The sequence below is a fragment of the Mobula hypostoma genome (assembly GCF_963921235.1).
Source record: "Mobula hypostoma chromosome Y unlocalized genomic scaffold, sMobHyp1.1 SUPER_Y_unloc_2, whole genome shotgun sequence".
Lineage (NCBI taxonomy): Eukaryota > Metazoa > Chordata > Chondrichthyes > Myliobatiformes > Myliobatidae > Mobula > Mobula hypostoma.
Genome location: NW_026948172.1, coordinates 93005 through 113922, shown reverse-complemented (window position 1 = coordinate 113922; position 20918 = coordinate 93005). Strand labels below are relative to the sequence as shown.

At 42.6% G+C, this 20918-nt stretch overlaps 1 protein-coding gene across 1 annotated transcript; it reads right to left on the bottom strand.

Moving 5' to 3' along the window:
• Positions 1–935: 935 nt before the first annotated feature.
• On the bottom strand, positions 936–13298 carry LOC134341431 (platelet-activating factor acetylhydrolase IB subunit alpha2-like). The gene is made up of 5 exons (XM_063039284.1): positions 13218–13298; positions 7237–7326; positions 4991–5107; positions 1328–1450; positions 936–1214 (listed from the first exon to the last, which is right to left on the bottom strand). Exons 1-5 carry the CDS (start codon positions 13296–13298, stop codon positions 936–938), a joined length of 690 nt encoding a protein of 229 aa, XP_062895354.1.
• Positions 13299–20918: the final 7620 nt, after the last annotated feature.

Genomic DNA, 20918 nt, shown 5'->3' with positions numbered 1-20918 from the left:
ACAATTTACCATTTACGCTTTAAAAAGCAGGATTTACAATTCAAAGCAGGATTACAATACGCTTTAAAAAGCAGGATTTACAAATACAGTAACTAACAAAGCCTTAGACAATTAATAAAGTGTCAAAACAGGAGCACAACATTTACATTGCCCCATATCTTCCCTGAACCGAACAAATACAGGGACAGAAGTTTGAAGCTGGGCAAATAAAGCAATTAAAACTAACTAAAGGCTCTTGTTGCTCTTCATTTAAGGAACCCACTGTGGTGGGTCACTGATTCTTGTTAAGGCAAATGCATCAAAACAAGATGTTCTGCTACAAGCATTTTGTACTTCCAATTCAAAAATATAATGTTAAGAAATTGGAAAAGGAAATAAAGGTGCTCAGTTTCATATTGTGTTATAAGAGTCGGGCAATTTGGTCAACCTCCAAAATGATGGTTGCCTTATGTGTTCCATTCACTACCACTAGTGGTCTCCTGACTGCACAAAGCAGGATTACCAACTTTTGTCAATTATTGAAACCCAGTTGTGCAAAATTCCCTGCAAGGGACAGACACAGAATACTAAGACTATAGCCAAAAAAATAATTTAACCACCTAAGTTGACCTATCTTTAAAAAATCTGGCGAAATGCAAGCCCATTAATTGAATCAGCTCTAAAATAATTCTAATATATGCAAACACACACACACAACTAACATGAATGATCCTGTCTAATGACAACGAAAGAACAACATGTAGATTAGCTGCACTATGGCCTAAACAATGGATTATTTTGCTGCAAAAAATTAATGCATGCACTTTGGTGGGAAACGTACATTTCATAATACAAAGGTGCCTTTATTTGAGTTCTCCAGTTAAGAATGTTGCAGGATTCTACAGATAACTCTGCTCAGGTCCCATTCAGGACAGTCAATGAGGTTTACTACCCTATCATGACAGTATGATTTGCTTCTCCTCAGGAGTCTCCTCCAGCAGCTGAACAAGCAGTTCGTAGACAGGTTTGCAGACTTTGGCATAGCCCATCTGGGTGAGGTGCAAATAATCAAACATGTCATGGTGAGAGATGGTGCCATCTGAATGCACAAAGTCAATATCAACATTCAAGAACTGCATTTTGGAGAACTTCACCAGGGATCTCTTCAGCAACGTGTTGACCTGTGTGTTCTTCTCCCGCAGTGGGTTGGGCTTCTCTCCACGAGGCAGCAGACTCTGACAGAGGACATCACCACAGGTAGGAGTTTAGACAGTACATAGACTGTTTGCACTTACACAGTTTAACCAAGGCAGAAGAAAAGTGGGATTTCCATAAAAAACACACTTACCAAAACCACCACTTTAGCCTGAGGCTGCTGTGTATTAATGAGCTGTACGATAGCTTCAATCCCACCAACCACCTCCTCAGCTGTGTGCTCATGATTGTTGGTCCCCACCCATAGGACAATCACCTGGAATGAATTTGCATAGCATTTAGCTTAGTTGCCTTCAATATCCATTCAATGGCCACTTTATTAAGTACCCCTGTACACCAACCATCTAATTGGCCAAACCTGTGACAGCAACTCAAAGCATAAAGCTGCAGATAAGGTCAAGAGGTTCAGTTGTTGCTCATACCAAACACCAGAAACAGGAAGAAATACTTTGATCACGGAATGATCATTGGTGCCACACCAGTTGAATATCTCAAACATAAACTGCTGAATTTCTAGAAATTTCACACTCAACAGACTGTAGAATTTACAGATGTGTAAAATGCAAAAAAAAAATCCGATAAGTGGCAGTTCTGTGAATGAAAAGACATCAATAATGGGAGAATCAGAAGAGAATATCCATACAGGGTCAAGGCAATAGGAACTCAAATAACTACATGATACAACAGACCATGATTCTCCTCAGAGTGCAGATGAGAATCTGAATACATGACATTTTGAACCTTGAAATGGATGGGCAAAGGCAGCAGAAGACTGCAAAAGTAACCTTGGGGGCCACTTTATAATGTGCAGGAAGTACCTAATAATTTGCTATTGAAAGTACATTGTATATTGTAACAATTTCGATAACACTAAAGTCCAAATTATTTCTCTCACAAACAAGAGAAAATCTGCAGATGCTGGAAATCCAAGCAACACACACAAAATTCTGGAGGAACTCAGCAGGCCCATGGAAAAAAGTGAAGCCGACATTTTGGGACAAAACCCTTTGGCAGGACTGGTAAATTTGAAAGGTGGGAGGAGGGGAAAGAGAAACACTAGGCAATAGCTGAAATTTGGAGGGAGACGGATGAAGCAAACAGCTAGGAAGTTGATGGGTGAAAGAAACAGAAGGCAATGGGAGAAAGAAAAAAGGCAGGGGGAGCACCAGAGGGAGGTGATGGGTGGCAAGGAGATAATATGAGAAAGGAACAAGGGGATGAGAAATTAATGGGGGGGGGCGGCATTACTGGAACACTGAGAAAATTTGGTTCATGCCATCACACTGGATGCTGCCCAGATAGATTAAACTAGGTGTGGCATTATGGTTTCCCAATCTACGTCAGGTCTCACCAATATACGAGAGCCCACACCGGGAGCACCTAACACAGTAAATGACTCCAGCAGGCTCACAGGTGCAGTGTCATATCACCTGGAAGGACAGTTTAGGGTCCTGAATGATAGTAAGGGAGCAGGTCTAATGGCAGGTGTGGAACTTATTATGCGTGCAAAGGGAAGTGACAGGAGGGAGATCAGTCGGGAAGGATGAACAGACAAGTGAGTTGTGTAGGGATCGATCCTGCAGAAGCGGCGGGAGAGAAAGATGTGTTTGGTGGTGGGCTCCCACTGGAGGTGGTGTAACTTTCAGTGAATTATGTAAACACAAAATAATCTGCAGATGCTGGGCGAAGGGTTCCGGCCTGAAACATTGACTGATCGTTTCCACGGATGCTGCCCGACCTGCTGAGTTCCTCCAGCGTGTTGTGAGTGTTTCAGTGAATTACGTGCTGCACGCAGAGGTTGGTGGGGAGGTAGATGAGGACAAGAGGAAGCCTATACCTCGTAGGAAGGCAGGAGGATGGGGTTAGAGCTGACAGATGTTAGGGATGAGATTACAGAGCACCTGGAGGCACATGACAAGATAGGCCAAAGCGAGCATGGTTTCCTGAAAGGAAAATCCTACCTGACTAACCTACTGCAATCCTTTGAAGAAATTACAAGCTGGGTAGACAAAAGAGATGCAGTGGATGTGGTGTACTCTTGATTTTCAGAAGGCCTTAACAAGGTGCCGCACGTGAGGCTGCTTAACAAAATCCACTGGAATTAAGTGATGTAGAGCATTGGCTGATAGGCAGAAAACAAAGAGTGGGAATAAAGGGATCCTATTCTGGCTGGCTACCGGTTACCAGTGGAGTTCTACAGGAGTCGGTGTTTGAACCGTTGCTTTTTACGATGTACGCCAGTGATTTGGACTATGTGATTAATGGATTTGCGGCTATATTTGCTGATGATACAAAGATAGGTGGAGGAGTGGGTAGTGTTAAGGAAACAGAGAGACTTAGATAGTTTAGGGGAATGAACAAAGAAGTGGCAAATGAAATACAATTTTGGAAAGTGTACGGTCATGCACTTTGGTAGGAGAAATAAACCAGCAGATTGTTATTTAGATGAGGAGAGAATTCAAACTGCAGAGATGCAAAGGGACTTCGGAGTACTTGTGCAGGATACCCTAAAGGTTACCTCCAGGTTGAGTTGGTGGTGAAAAAGGTAAATGCAATGTTGGCATTCATTTCTAGAGGTATGGAATATAAGAGCAGGGATGTGATATTGAGGCTCTATAAGGCACTCGTGAGACCACACTTGGAGTATTGTGTGCAGTTTTGGGCTCCTTATTTTAGAAAGGATATACTGACATTGGAGAGGGTTCAGAGAAGATTCACGAGAATGATTCCAGGAATGAAAGGGTTATCATATGAGGAACGTCTTGCAGCTCTTGGGCTGTAATCCCTCGGGTTCAGGAAAATAAGGTGGTAAATCTGTGGAATTTGTAGCCACGAGTGGCTAGAGAGGCCAAGTCATTGGGGGCATTTAAGGCAGAGATAGATAGGTTCTTGATTAGCCAGGGCATCAAAGGGTATGGGGAGAAGGCAGGGGTGTGGGGATGACTGGAAGAATTGGATCAGTCCATGATTGAATGGCGGAGTAGACTCGATGGGCCAAATGGCCTACTTCTGCTCCTATATCTTATAGTCTTATGGGTGTGAAATGGAAGAGAAACAGTTCCGGGCAATGTTGATGGTGGAGGAAGAAAAGTCCCTTCCTTTGAAAGAGAGGAAATTCTCCTTTGTTCTAGAATAAAAAGCCACATCTTGACAGCAGATGCAGCGGAGATGGAGAAATTGAGAGAAGGGGATGGCATTTTTACAAGTAGTAGGGTGGGTTGAGGTATAGGCCAGGTAACTGTGAGAGTTGATTTATAACAGACATCGGTGGATAAGTTGTCTCCGGAGATAGCAACAGTGAGATCAAGAAGGAGAAGGGAAATGTTGGAAATGGACCAAGTAAATTTGAGGAACAGGTGGAAGTTGTAGGCATAGTGGATGAAATCAACATGTTCAACACGGGTGCAGGAAACAGCATCTAGGAATTGTCAATGTAGCGTAGGAAAAGTGCGGGACATTCACCAATGCAGGCTTTGAACACAGACTTTTACACATTGCCGACAAACAGGCAGGCATAGCTGGGACCCATGCAAGTGCCCATGGCTACACTCTTTGTTTGAAGGAAGTAGGAGGACCCAAAGGAGAAATTATTTAGAATGAGGACAGGTTCCACTAGGCAGAGGAGAGGGGTGGTGGAAGGGAACTGCATTGGTCTGGTGTCCAGAAAGAAACTGAGAGTCTTGAGGGTTTTTTGCCTTCCTACTGGGAGATGGGGGTATATAGGGACTGAACATTCATAGTAAAAATAAGATGACAGGCAGGGAACCTGCACTCCTTTTATTTTTCCCCATCATACCTTGGGTTTAATGTTTTCCAATTCTCCGTTCTCCAACCTCCACAAAATATGCCGTGTGGTATCTCCACCAATGCCAAAGTTGAGTGCATGGAGTGGTGAGAACAGTTCCTTCCAGATCTATTGCAATAGACAAGACAGTTCTACACTTAAATGAGTTGGTTTTTGGATCAATTTAAACCCATGCCAGGTTAGAGAAGAGATGTTTGATTTGTTTCAAACAAAACCAGCAAGGTGTAAGTTTAAAAAGGTGATTAAAATTGTTGTGTTCTCTTGTGCACTGGAACATTAGAAGAAAAGTACTCATAAGAATAAGAAATAAAACTATGTCTTAAAATACTAGAGCACAGCAACAGATCTTTCAACACAGCTACTCTGTGATGAACTTATTCTGCCTAGACCCATTGACCTGCACCTGGATCATACCATACCCCTCCCATTCATCCATTGATCCAAACTTCTAAATGTTGCAATTAAACCCACATTCTCCACTTCTACTGGCTCCCTGATTCACACTTGCACCACCCTCTGGGTGAAGAATACTGGAATAAAAGAACAAAAATTACTTAGTAGGTCAGGCACTGTCTGTGGGCAGAGAAAAAGACTCAATTTGACTTTCATATCAAATAATATGCAAAATATTAGTTACTTTATTCCCCACAGGTAGTGTCCAACCTGCTGACATTACAAGAATGTTCTTTTTTGAAGTACGAATTCCAGCACTTGCTGCATTTTATTTTTGAGTCTGTTGAAACTCATTTGAGATTTACACTCCACTAAATTACTCTTCAGTAAACAGAGTGGAAAAAGTATTTAATTTGAAGCAAAACAGAGTTCAATTCTCGCTGCTCTAAGCAAAGTTACCAAAGTCTGCATGTCTCTGCAGGAAGGTCTCATAATTCCATTTTATATAACTTTGTATAATTCTATCCTTCTTCACACCAACGACAATATTATTCCTCATAAGGCATGTTCTCTAGTGCAGGCAAAATCCTCTGCACCATCTCTAAAGCTTGCACAACCTTCCTATAATGAAGTAACCAGAACTGAACATAATACTTCACAAATGTGGTCTAACAAATGTTTCATAAACCTCCAACATTACCTTGCAGCTCTTTCAACTCAATCTACTCAATCTACTGACTAATTAGGCCAACACACTATATACCTCTTGATGATCCTATCAACTTGCATAGCAACGTTGATGGATCTGCGGCGATTGACACCTCTGTTCCTCCACACTTCCGAGAATCCTGCCAATAATTCTGAGTTCTGCCTTCAATTTTGATCTTATGAACTGAATCACTTCCCACTCTGTCAAGTTGCACTAAATCTGCCATTTCTCAGCCCAGTGCATTAAGGAGAATATCTTTAGGCAGCTTTTTAACAAATGCAGCAGACAGAACAGGGTTGCAATTCAGGGAAAGGGTTTTTTTTCCTGGAAGTATTTGTAATTATGCTGATTGAACTTAATTATGTAAAAGTGCAAGATAAAATGCCAGAAGTTATAAATTGAAGTAACAATAATTTTATACAACATAAACAATTTAATAAAACAAAAATGGAAGTGGTTTCCATGACACAGGAGAGACACTTAAGAAAATACAGGGGATTTGTGGTAAATATTCCTTCCTTGAGCACAGGTGCCTGCTATCATTCACCTTCCTGCAGGACATGTAAACTTTGGTAATATTGGTTACAATGAGGAGAAATGAACAGTAGTAGCTGGACGTGATGGTGGGGATTGATATCTAACAGTATCTTAGATAGGCACACAGTTGAAAGAAAAATGCAGGGATGGGGGAAAGGAAGAGTCAGAAGATCTTAGAGTAGTTTGGAAGGCTGAAGGGCCTGTATAGTGTTGTATTGTTTGATGTTCTGTTTTCCATGAACCACAAACCAAAATAATCACAACGGTCCCGCAACATTATGTCCACTTTGATCACTTTACACTAAAATTGACTTCATTACTTTTGTCTTAATTATGTTATTTATTGTAAAAACTGTGTACAATTTATGTTTAATTAATGCTTTTCTTGTGAATGTTGTCTATCTAATGCTATGTACCCATGATGTTGCTGCAAGTGAATTCTTCATTACATCTGTGTATACATGAACATGGCATATGACTATCAACTCAATTTATAGACTTCTAGTTTTAAGACCATATTCTCAGGTGTACCTATCAGTAACACCTCAGCTGGGAAGTAAAGAGAAGACCAGATCAGTGAGACAGTGGAGATACACACCTCATATTGCTGTAGAAGCTGTACCATGGAGTCCCCCACAAACAGAACATCTGGCTCCTTGTCCTTGCAGTCTGAGACAAACCGACTGTGCTGTAATTAGAAAGATCTCACTGAAACCTCAACACTAAGGCAAGTGCCACATAAACTTAAAGGCTTTAAAATTACTATCCTCAAATCAAGTCACTAAATAGAAGAGGGGTTAATTCTCCAACTTCTCAGCTGAATAAGGCCAACTATGTTGTAAGAAAATAATCAGAGACAGCAGAAAACCACTGGGTATCCTCAACTGTCTAACCATACAACACGAACATAGCTGACCAGAACACAAGGGATTATGCAGATCACAAACACAAACAAATCTGCAGATGCTGGAAATCCAAAGCAACATACACAAAATGCTGGAGGAACTCTGGAGGGCAGGCAACATTTATGAGACTGAATAAACAGTTGATATTTCAGGCCAAGGACTAGAACGGAAGGGGGAAGGAGTCAGGCCAAGAAGTAGCAGGGAAGACAGGAAGAAGTAAAAATGCAGTAGGTGATAAATGAAACCAGGAGGTGGAAGAGGTCAAGTAGAGTGCTGAGAAGTTGATTAGTGAAGGAGACACAGGGACAGAAGGGGGGAATCATTTGGAGAGGGTAGAAGACCATAGATAAAAGGGAACGAGGAGCAGTACCAGAAAGAGGTGATGGACAGGTAAGGAGAGAAGGTTGTAGCGGGAAACAGGAATAGGGAATGATGACGTTGAAAGGAGGTGGGCAATTACCAGAAAAAGAAATTCCAGATAAAGCCATCAGATTGGAGGAAATCCAGCCGGAATGTAATGTGTTGCTCCTCCAACCTGAGTGTGGCTTCATTGTGGACGAATGGAGATGGGAATCACATAGGGAGCAATCCGTGTGGAAAGCAGAAAGTGCTGGGGGGAGGGAAAGATGTGTTTGGTGAACATTATGAAGAATTATGACCTGGATATGGAGGCTGGTGGGGTGGTAGTTGAGGACAAGAGGAACCCTATCCCTGGTGGGGTGATGGGAGGATGGGATGAGGGCAGATGTGCACAAATAGAAACATAGAAACATAGAAAATAGGTGCAGGACTAGGCCATTCGGCCCTTTGAGCCTGCACCGCCATTCAGTACGATCATGGCTGATCATCCAACTCAGAACCCTGTACCTGCCTTCTCTCCATACCCCCTGATCCCTTTAGCCACAAGGGCCATATCTAACTCCCTCTTAAATATAGCCAATGAACTGGCCTCAACTGTTTCCTGTGGCAGAGAATTCCACAGATTCACCACCCTCTGTGTGAAGAAGTTTCGTCATCTCGGTCCTAAAAAGCTTCCCCTTTATCCTCAATCTGTGACCCCTCATTCTGGACTTCCCCAACATCGGGAACAATCTTCCTGCATCTAGCCTGTCCAATCCCTTTAGGATTTTATACGTTTCAATCAGAAACCCCCTCAATCTTCTAAATTCCAACGAGTACAAGCCTAGTTCATCCAGTCTTTCATCATATGAAAGTCCTGCCATCCCAGGAATCAATCTGGTGAACCTTCTTTGCACTCCCTCTATGGCAAGGATGTCTTTCCTCAGATTAGGGGACCAAAACTGCATACAGTGCTCCAGGTGTGGTCTCACCAAGGCCCTGTACAACTGCAGTAGTACCTCCCTGCTCCTGTACTCGAATCCTCTCGCTATAAATGCCAGCATACCATTCGTCTTTTTCACCACCTGCTGTACCTGCATGCCCACTTTCAATGACTGGTGTGTAATGACACCCAGGTCTCGTTGCACCTCCCCTTTTCCGAATCGGCCACCATTCAGATAATAATCTGTTTTCCTGTTCTTGCCACCAAAGTGGATAGCTCACATTTATCCACATTAAATTGCATCTGCCATGAATTTGCCCACTCACCTAACCTATCCAAGTCACCCTGCATCCTCTTAGCATCCTCCTCACAGCTAACACTGCCGCCCAGCTTCGTGTCATCCGCAAACTTGGAGATGCTGCATTTAATTCCCTCATCCAAGTCATTAATATATTTTGTAAACAACTGGGGTCCCAGCACTGAGCCTTGCGGTACCCCACTAGTCACCGCCTGCCATTCTGAAAAGGTCCCGTTTATTCCCAGTCTTTGCTTCCTGTCTGCCAACCAATTCTCTATCCACATCAATACCTTACCCCCAATACCGTGTGCTTTAAGTTTGCACACTAATCTCCTGTGTGGGACCTTGTCAAAAGCCTTTTGAAAATCCATATACCACATCCACTGGTTCTCCCCTATCTACTCTACTAGTTACATCCTCAAAAAATTCTATGAGATTCATCAGACATGATTTTCCTTTCAGAAATCCATGCTGACTTTGTCCGACCATTTCACCGCTTTCCAAATGTGCTGTTATCACATCTTTGATAACTGACTCCAGCAGTTTCTAGATGTGGGTGAGGGCAGCATTGATGGTGGAGGAAGAGAAGCCCCTTTCTTTGAACAAGCAGGACAATTGTTCTGGAATGACAAGCCTCACGTTGAGAGAAGATGCGGCAGAGAAGGAGTAACTGTAAAAGGTATCAGCATACAGAGAGATCGAAAAAGGAGAGAGAGGTGCCAAAAATGAACCAAGTATATTTGAGCACAGGATGGAAGTTGATGGCAAAGTGGACGAAGTCAATGAACTCTGCATGGGTGTGAAAAACACCACTAATTCAGTTGTCAACGTAGCGTAGGAAAAGGTGGAGAATGATACCAGTGTAGACTTGGAACATACACTGATCCAAGTAGCCAACAAACAGGCAAGCATGGCTGGGATCCATGCGAGTTCTCCTGGCTACACCTTTAGTTTTAAGGAAGTGGGAGGAACTGAACAAGAAATTATTAAGAATGAGGAACAATTGGAGTAGCATGGAGGGGAAGGGAAACTGGTTGGGTCTGTTGTCCGTAAAGAAACAGTAAAGCTTTGAAGTCCTCCTGGGGAGGGGGAGAATAGAAGTGCAAAAGGACTGGATATCCATAGTGAAAATGAAATCATCGGGGCCAGGGAACAAAGTCATTGAAAAGATCGAGAATGGGTGAAATGTCACGGATGTACAGCTGCAAGATAAAGTTTGCGACCCAAATGCAATTATCTGTTTTTCTGCATTAATTATTGATGAAGATCTAAGTCACAGTCTGTCTAAACTAATAACACACAAACAACTGTACTTCTTGTCAATACGGTGTACACCATTTAAACAAACAACTGTGCTTCTTGACAATATGGCATACACCAATTAAACAATCACAGTCTAAGTTCAAAAAATTTATAAATCTCAGGGGTAATAGAACCATAGATCATTACAACACAGAAACAGGCCTTTTGGCCACTCTTGGCTGCGCCGAACCATTTTTCTGCCTAGTCCCACTGACCTGAACCTGGACCATATCCCTCCCTACACCACAAGAGCTATTTGGGATCAGTTTGGTTCTAATCATCGAGATGTGATTGGAGGTGTGGGTTGTAGAGGTGCCCTGTCCTTTAAAAAGCACACAAAGTTAGGTTACTGACAAAGCCTGCTCTTCTCAAGAAAGTTGCATTTATGTGCACAATGCTTCAATCAAAACAACATTAAGAGGTCCTTAGAAGAAAAATTGTAGAGATGCATGAAGTTGGAAAAGGCTACAAAAGCATTTCTAATGTTCATCAGTCCACAGTAAGAGAAACTGTCTCCAAATGGAGGAAACTCAGTACTGTTGCTACTCTCCCTAGGAGTGGGCATCCTGCAAAGATCACACCAACAGTACAATGTGCAATGCTGAAGGAGGTGAGAAAGAACCAAAGGGTAACTGTCAAAGACCTGCAGAAAACCCTAGAGCCTGTTCATGTGACTACTACAAGAAAAACACCGAACAAGAATGATGTTCATGGAAGGACACCATGGAGGAAACCACTTCTCTCCAAAAAATAGTACTGCACTTTTTGAGTGCACAAAAGATTACCTGGATGTTCTACCAAGCTTCTGGACATTGTTTCATGGCCCCATGAAATGAAAATTGAACTTTTTGGTAGAAATAACTGCTATGTTTGGAGAAAAATTTTCACTGCACACTAACACTAAAACTACATCCCAACTTGAAGAAAAAATGAATTCAAAATTATATCAAGTAATTTTATACCATAAGACATAGGAGCAGAATTAGGCCACTGTGCTTCACCATTCAAGCAAGGCTGATCCTTTTTCTAAGTCTCCTCCTCAACCCCAGTTCCCAGACTTCTCCCCATAATCTTTGATGATATATCCACTCAAGAACCTATCAATCTCTGCCTTAACTACACCCAACAACCTGGCCTCCACAGCTGCATGTGGCAACAAATTCCACAAATTCAACACCTTATAATTTTATAGGAGAATGTTAGGGTAGCAATCCGTCATCTGAAACTTAATAGAAGTTGGATGATGCAACATGACAATGATCCGAAACACAAGAGTAAATCAACAAAAGGAAGAAAATTTGTGTTTGCAATGGCTAAGTCAGGGTCCAGAACTTAATCCAAATGAGTTGCTGTGGCATGACCCGAAGAGGGCTGTTCATGCAAGGTATCCCTGAAACAGTTTTGTATTCTTGCCGTTGTGCAAGTCTGATCAGCAGCTACAGGAAATGTTTGTTGGAGGTTATTGCTCCTAAAGGAGATTCTACCAGTTATTAAAAACAAGAGTTTACATACTTTTTCCAGCCTGGACTATAAATGATTAAACAATGTGTTCAATGAAGACTTGAAAAATACAATTGTTTGTGTGTTATTAGTTTAGGCAGATTGTGTTTGTCTATTATTGTGACTTAGATGCAGATTAGACATTTTATGAGTAATTGATGTAGATGATCAAGTAATTGCAAAGGGTTCAACAAACTTTCGCTCGCAACTGTAGGTAGGAAGGGACTGAACCAAGGGGATTAAAACAGATTATGTAGATGCTGGAAATAGTGAGCAGCACACACACAAAATGGTCAGGCAGGATCTAAGGAGGGAAATTTACAGCCTATGGTTTGGACCAAGTTGCTTCATCAGGCTTACCAGTCTTTGCCTGATGCTCGTGGCCGATCTAGTCATTTTCCGTCCCCTATCTTCCCAATTCATTTAAAATCCCAAAGAGATTTCAATCTCTGGTCTCTGGTCTACAACCATTTAAGGCAGAGAATGACAAATATTCACTGATCTCAGTGAAGAAATTTTTCCTCCCAGTTTTTCATGATCTCTTGGTTCTAGCTTTTCAGGAAAAACTCTCCCCCTGCATCTACCTTACACTTACACAGAGAAATAATGACTCAAAGATTGGAGCATATACTTACTATATGGTAATTGATAAAGCAGTCCACATTGTCTCATTATATGACAGCTGTGGACTGTCACTGGGTAGAGTTATAGCAGAGGCTGACAGGTTCTTGATTAGTCAGTCCGTCAAAGGTCAAAGGTTTTGAGAGAAAGCAGGAAAATGAGGTTGAGAAGTTTAATAAATCAGCCGACAAAATTATGGAGCAAACTCAATGAGCCAAATAGCCTAAAAATGTTTCTAAGTATATTATCTGATAATATAAACTAATTGTTACAAGGACAGAGATCAAAAGGTCCATTTACCAGTCTGATGCTGTTATTCTCCTTAAAACATCTAACCAAAAATGGGCAAAAAACCTCTGGTTTAAAAAGTTTATGAGTGGAGTTATTGGGAACCACAGGCAATGGATGGGATCTGATCCTTGTAATGTTCATATATTAGTAACTGAGGAATCTAAGGATATCTAAACTGGGACAATGAAGTAACAGGTCATAATAAATAGCAGAAAAGGGTTGAAGGCTGAATAGCAGAACTCGGATGAAAGGCTGAATGGCATGCCCCACTCCATTCCTAAAATTGATCCAAGCAATCCAAAAGTTATTTGCACATAGTAGACAGACCAAGCACCATTCAAAACCCCACCTGTTTAACAAAAAGGAATAGTCATCCTTACCAGTGATTTCCAACGATCATCTCCCTGCACATCTTCTGCACAGAGGGGAACCGCAGCTGAGTTAAATTCCTCCTGACTCATCTTCTCCCTAGTGAAAAACGTTAGGAGTGAAGTTGGGAGCTATTGCTCTGGTGAGGAACCAGCAACCAAAAGTCTCGGTGGGATTTGTGCTGCTCAGTTTCAAAGAGACCTGAAAAACAACAAGATGTAAATGCTGTAAACAAGTCATAAAACTGGTTGGGAAAAAGATCAATCATAATAATTACAAAACCTTGATCAAGGAATAAAACTTGGGGGACAAATCAGGAATGAAATACAGGATCCCGGGAGCATGTCTGGCTTACCAACTCCGTTTGATGAGAGTGATCGCAATGAGGACTGGCTCGTGACAAGACTCCCACCACTATATCGGGAGCCGCAACTAGCCATGGGACCTGAAAATTCTCCAGGGTTCTCTAACACTGTGGGAGGAAGAAAGAAACAAAGGGAGAGGGGGAGGACAGAGTCCCTAAATCCAACCATCCCACATGTTTAATATGCCATAAGAATAATGTGGGAAAGGGGACACCCACCCCCGTATGTCAGGCACCACTCCCTATATCCAACCACCCCATGGGGTGATAGTGAAGAACGGATAAGTTCAATCCCTAAGAAAAGTCCCCCACCTGAACCTCAGAGACAGTAACCTACCTGATTGATGCCAAATCCCAGGATGGGGGAGCAAGATCAGCCAGTGGTTATCCCTGTCTATGTCTCATGGAAACCACAAGAGATGATCATGATGAAGAATCAGGCCCCTGACAGAAAGGAGAAACCGGTGCTTTTCGCACAATATGTGTGCAGCACAATTCAGATGTATAACGCTACCCCTCAGGATCTTTTCGGACTTTGCTACATGATATTATCTGTGGGCGAGGGATAGAAATGGAAGGCAGAACTGGGATACCAGACTTGCCAAGAACTGAGAGGGGCGTTGCCAGACGATTAACAGCAGGCCAATCAGATAATCCAGGGTTTGGAAAAAGCACTCCAACAGCCTATTAACATCACTGAAGTATAAGAATGTAAACAGAAACCCAGGGAATCAGGATTGGGATCAATTCCCCGATTGGCGTTACCATAATTACCCATACGCCCCAGGACCCGACCAGGTGATGACAATAAGGGGACGACCCCAAAGACCTTTTCCCCCCTGAGTGAAGAAATGGGCCACCCCAGTGAGTGCCCATGCCCAAGGGAGCTCAGCCTGGACTGTGTTTTAACTGTGGCTGACCAGGACACTGGAAGGCAAGGTGCCCTGGGGACAACAGAGACGCCCAGTTTCAAACCGGACCATCTCCCCATTCTCCATGAACAATCCTTTTGCTAACTGACCCTCGAAAATGTTGCGTGTTGTATGCAGCGACCTGCAAGAGGAACCAACATAATTCTTCAGCTAGCTGGAATTCAACTTCCATTTACGATTGATACAGGGGCAACCATTTCTACCCTCAATCATGAGATAATGTCGGAACATGGAATCCAGCTTTCAGGGCCATCATTACATAGAAACATAGAAAATAGGTGCAGGAGTAGGCCATTTGGCCCTTCGAGCCTGCACCGCCACTCAGTATGATCATGGCTGATCATCCAACTCAGAACCCTGTACCAGCCTTCCCTCCATACCCCCGATCCCTTTAGCCACAAGGGCCATATCTAACTCCCTCTTAAATATAGCCAATGAACTGGCCTCAACTGTTTCCTGTGGCAGAGAATTCCACAGATTCACCACTCTCTGTGTGAAGAAGTTTTTCCTAATCTTGGTCCTAATAGGCTTCCCCTTTATCCTCAAACTCTGACCCCTCGTTCTGGATTTCCCCAACATTGGGAACAATCTTCCTGCATCTAGCCTGTCCAATCCCTTTAGGATTTTATATGTTTCAATAAGATCCCCCCTCAATCTTCTAAATTCCAGAGAGTATAAGCCTAGTCGATCCAGTCTTTCATCATATGAAAGTCCTGCCATCCCAGGAATCAATCTGGTGAACCTTCTTTGTACTCCCTCTATGGCAAGAATGTCTTTCCTCAGATTAGGGGACCAAAACTGCACACAATACTCCACTCACTCTTCCTTCAGTTAGTCCTGACGAAGGGTCTCGGCCTGAAACGTCGACTGCACCTCTTCCTATAGATGCTGCTTGGCCTGCTGCGTTCACCAGCAACTTTGATGTATGTTGCTTGAATTTCCAGCATCTGCAGAATTCCTGTTGTTTACACAATACTCCAGCTGTGGTCTCACCAAGGCCTTGTACAACTGCAGTAGTACCTCTCTGCTCCTGTACTCGAATCCTCTTGCTATGAATGCCAGCATACCATTCGCCTTTTTTACCACCTGCTGTACCTGCATGCCCACTTTCAATGACTGGTGTATAATGACACCCAGGTCTCGTTGCACCTCCCCTTTTCCTAATCAGCCACCATTCAGATAATAATTTGTTTTCATATTTTTGCCACCAAAGTGGATAACCTCACATTTATCCACATTAAATTGCATCTGCCATGAATTTGTCCACTCACCCAACCTATCCAAGTCACTCTGCATCCTCTTAGCATCCTCCTCACAGCTAACACTGGCACCCAGCTTCGTGTCATCCGTAAACTTGGAGATGCTGCATTTAATTCCCTCATCCAAGTCATTAATATATATTGTAAACAACTGGGGTCCCAGCACTGAGCCTCGCAGTACCCACTAGTCACTGCCTGCCATTCTGAAAAGGTCCCGTTTATTCCCACTCTTTGCTTCCTGTCTGCCAACCAATTATCTATCCACATCAATACCTTACCCCCAATACCGTGTGCTTTAAATTTGCACACTAATCTCCTGTGTGGGACCTCGTCAAAAGCCTTTTGAAAATCCAAATATACCACATCCACTGGTTCTCCCCTATCTACTCTACTAGTTACATCCTCAAAAAATTCTATGAGATTTGTTAGACATGATTTTCCTTTCACAAATCCATGCTGACTTTGTCCGATCATTTCACCGCTTTCCAAATGTGCTGTTATCACATCTTTGATAACTGACTCCAGCAGTTTCCCCACCACCGTTGTTAGGCTAACCGGTCTATAATTACCCGGTTTCTCTCTCCCTCCTTTTTGAAAAAGTTGGGTTACATTAGCCACCCATCAATCCTCAGGAACTAATCCAGAATCTAAAGCGCTCTGAAAAATCATCACTAATGCATCCACTATTTCTTGGGCTACTTCCTTAAGCACTCTGGGCTGCAGACCATCTGGCCCTGGGGATTTATCTGCCTTTAATCCCTTCAATTTACCTAACACCATTTCCCTACTAACATGTATTTCGCTCAGTTCCTCCATCTCACTGGACCCTCTGTCCCCTACTATTTCCAGAAGATTATTTACGTCCTCCTTAGTGAAGACAAAACCAAAGTAGTTATTCAACTGGTCTGCCATGTCCTTGCTCCCCATAATCAATTCACCTGTTTCTGTCTGTAGGGGACCTACATTTGTCTTAACCAATCTTTTTCTTTTCACATATCTATAAAAGCTTTTACCCCTCTCGGGGTTTGAGGAGTCTGAACGATCATACCAATGGATGCGACTCCTATGGGTGGAGTTTTAGGGAAGACAATATATACCCTGGTAACTTCAGCTTCTAATAGTACCCTACATGAGTCTATAAATATGCTCTTTTTCCACTCGGTGGTGGAGCTTTTGCCCCTCCATATCAGTGGGAGTAGGCCAGGGTTTCTCAAGTAGAGTTCCATGGGAGGTCGCTAGGGGTTCCAAGAAAGATAATAATTTTTTAAAAATGAACATAATTTTTTGAACTTTGTGTAACATATGATTTTAGCGTTCACAGTCGTGGGCAGTGACAGAGCAGCCCCATTTTAGCAATCTCGATGAAGGTCTCTCAACCCAGTATGGTAGTGCGCAGTTGGACTGTTTTCATTTGTGTGGTCCAAAATTACTTCCTCCAATTTCCTCTTAAGTGCTATTGATTGACTTATTGGAACAAACAAATTCTACCAGTGTAATAGAAAATTGGAGGGAAATTTTCATTGTAAAGACGGTCCAAAAAGGTGATTTTTGAAGAGGAGGTGTGAGATGGAAGAGGACAATTCTAGGCCTAGGCCTACGAACTATTAATGATGAAGAATTACAATCTTCTGAGTCATTTCACAGCTTTAGTGCAACAAAATGAGTTTTTCCACCAGTAGTCAGTTTTTGCTCCATTATTAATTACATTAGCTACCAGCTGTGCTACCTCCAAAGATTTTTGGACTTATATACCAAAGTTATTCCATATCTCAATACTCTCAAGAAATCCTATTCACAGTGTATGTTCCAGCCGCGTTAATATTGCCAGAGTACATCACCTCGGCATTAAACTTCATCTGCTACTTCTCTACTCATTTTGCCTTCACACCATTATCTTCCAGTAGCTTGCAAACCTAATGTCTTCTATATCCACATCCAAATTATTGATATATATTATGCACAGCCTGGGTTCCAGCACTACCCTTTTACTACACAATTAATCCCTAAGCAAAAATCGGAAAACCAACCCTCTACCATCACCCTGTCTCAAGATAGTTCTAGTCTGAATTTACCAACTTGCCCTGGATTTCATGAGCTTAAATTTTCAACCAGTCTCCTATATGAGACTTTGTCAAATGGTCCACTGTAAACCACACCAATAGCACTGCTGTGAATACACTTGGTTACCTATTCCTGGTGCAATCTGAACAGTCAGACAAGATGCCCATGACAAACCTTCCTCTCTCATTAATCACTGCCATTCCAAGTGATTCTATATCCAGTCTCTAGGACTTTTCCTCGTAACATCAGTCCTGCCAAAGGTATACCACCTGAAACATCAACTGTACTTTTTTTCCATACAAGCTGGCCTGCTGAGTTCCTCCAGCACTTGTGTGTGCTGCTTGGATTTCCAGAATCAGCAGATTTTCTTGTCAGTACTATTGTTGGGTCACAGGTGTGTAATTATCAGGCTTCTCCCTGCAGCCCTTCTCAAAAACAGGAATGACACTACAATAGAAGCACGTAATATGTCACTCCTCAGAATCTAGAACTTCTCCACCCCCCCAACCCCATCACTCATTCCATTATGAGGCTACTCCAAACTAAACCCATCAGCATCCATGTGTCCAAGTATAACCTGGGTTCCTGTCTCACTAGGTCTTAACCTTCTCCCAGGAATTTAAATGATAAAGCTCCACAGCTGATGATGTGTCATCCTCGCAAGTTTGAATCTCTGCCTTCTGGAGGAACAGTTAATCCTTAGAATCAAATTTTAAAATTCTTTACTAAATATTTACCATTCAGCCCATTAAGTTATGATAGCTGTCAGAGCAATCTGTAAGTAACATCCCCTCTCACTCAATGACAGCAAAACAAAAACAGCTGATTATTGATACAGGAGGAAGAAGCCAGAAGTTCATTAACCAGTTTTCATTATGGGAATGTATTATTTTGGAAAGACAGTAGTTATAAATTCCTTGGTGTGAACTTACCAGACGATCTGTCCTGGCATCAGAATTTAACTGCCATCACAAAGCAGGTACAACCAGACCTCTACACGAGGAATTCTGCAGATGCTGGAAATTCAAGCAACACTCATCAAAGTTGCTGGTGAACGCAGCAGGCCAAGCAGCATCTATAGGAAGAGGTACAGTCGACGTTTCAGGCCGAGACCCTTCGTCAGGACTAACTGAAGGAAGAGTGAGTAAGAGATTTGAAAGGGGGAGGGGGAGGGGGAGATCCAAAATGATAGCAGAAGACAGGAGGGGGAGGGATGGAGCCAAGAACTGGGCAGGTGATTGGCAAAAGGGATATGAGAGGATCATGGGACAGGAGGTCCAGGGAGAAGGAAAAGGGGCGGGGAACCCAGAGGATGGGCAAGGGGTATAGCCATTCTTTCTCTCTCTCTCTCCTTTTTCTCCCTCTGTCCCTCTCACTATACCCCTCGTCCATCCTCTGGGTCCCCCCCCACCCTTTCTTTCTCCCTGGGCCTGCTGTCCCATGATCCTCTCATACCCCTTTTGCTAATCACTTGTCCAGCTCTTGGCTCCATCCCTCCCCCTCCTGTCTTCTCCCATCATTTTGGATCTCCCCCTCCCCCTCCAACTTTCAAATCCCTTACTCACTCTTCCTTCAGTTAGTCCTGACGAAGGATCTCGGCCCGAAATGTCGACTGTTCCTCTTTCTAGAGATGCTGCCTGGCGTGCTGCGTTCACCAGCAACTTTGATGTGTGTTGTTACAACAAAACCTCTACTTTCTTAGAAGATTGAGCAGAATTAGCATGCTACCAAAAACTTTAACAAATTTCTATAGATACAGTGTACTGTTTGATAGCCATGGCCCGCCCCACCTGACAGTAAATTTACAAGGAGTACCACCACAAGAAAGCAGCATCCATTATCAAAAATCTCTACCATCCAGAGCATGTTCTCCACTCTCTGCTGTAACTGAGAAGAAGATGCAGGTGCCTTAGGTCCCACACCACCAGTTTCAGAAACAGTTATTACCTCTGAATCATCAGTCTTTTAAACTAGCATGGATAACTTCATTCACAATTACTCTAAACTGATTCTACAACCTACAGACTCACTTTCAAAGACTCTACAACTTGGGTTCTCAGCTTACTTAATTGGACAGTTTGTTTTCTTTTGCACATATAAACACTCTTGATAATAAATTTACTTCAATCATTGATCCCGATAAACTGCCAATCAGCTCCACCCTGATTTCCTAGGCATCCACCTACACAGGCTAATTAACCTATAAACCTGCACACCTTTGGAATGTGGGATGAAAATCCACTGTCGGAGAGAGAAGATGTGAAATGAACACAGTTGGTCATTGGAGCTGCAAGGCAGTAGAAATGCCCACTGCATTACTGTGCCAATCTTCTCCAAGTACTTGATACATAATGTTCAGTGTTACATTCATGCAGAAATGACGGTCAATTACCGCAAGGTTAATGCCAATTTGTGCCAATCTTAATCCAGTTTTTTTGGACCACCAGTAATTTCCTGACAATGTCACTGTTTAAATAGTATTGAGATAGGAACAAATGGATATTAGACTTCATTGATCCCAGAGGAATTTAGTGTCATAGTAGCATCACAAGTGCACAGATATATAAATATTTGTTAAAAAGAGTAAATTACCTTAAACAGCCTATCAGGTCAGGGTTATCATTTCCCAGGCTGCAGGTTGACTCATTATAGAGCCTAATGGTAATAAGGTAAGAATTCTTAACTAACGAGGTAAGAATGACCTCATATCGCGCTCTTTGGAGCAGCACAGTTGTCTTAGTCTGTTACTGAAAGTGCTCCTCTGTTCAGCCAAGGTGGCGTGCAGAGGTTGAGAAACATTGTCCAGAACTGCCAGAAGTTTTCCTTCTGAAGGTACTTATATTCTGCCACAGCCTCCAGCGTGTCCGGTTTGACCCCTATAACATCTGTGCTCAGTGCAAGACAAGCTAGGCAAGCTGGATTGTGTTCAGCCCAGTTGAGAAACTGCTCTGTCCTTGTTTTTACAGAACTGTACAACATCCTATGCACATCAGTCTACATGCAATTATTCATTTTTATACTCCTCATTTTTTGGGAATGCAACTGTGAGATCGGATAGTGTCTATCTGATCTGTAATCTTTCTAGCATTTTCCGTT

Bases quoted from the DNA above. Each gene is read 5' to 3' on its own strand.
- LOC134341431 (XM_063039284.1), bottom strand. From the start codon at position 13,298: ATGAGTCAGGAGGAATTTAACTCAGCTGCGGTTCCCCTCTGTGCAGAA. The intron at 1,451-4,990 runs GTATGATGGGGA...AATTCATTCCAG, and splicing joins TGGAAAACATTAAACCCAAG to GTGATTGTCCTATGGGTGGG. The intron at 1,215-1,327 runs GTAAGTGTGTTT...GTCCTCTGTCAG, and splicing joins AGGCTAAAGTGGTGGTTTTG to AGTCTGCTGCCTCGTGGAGA.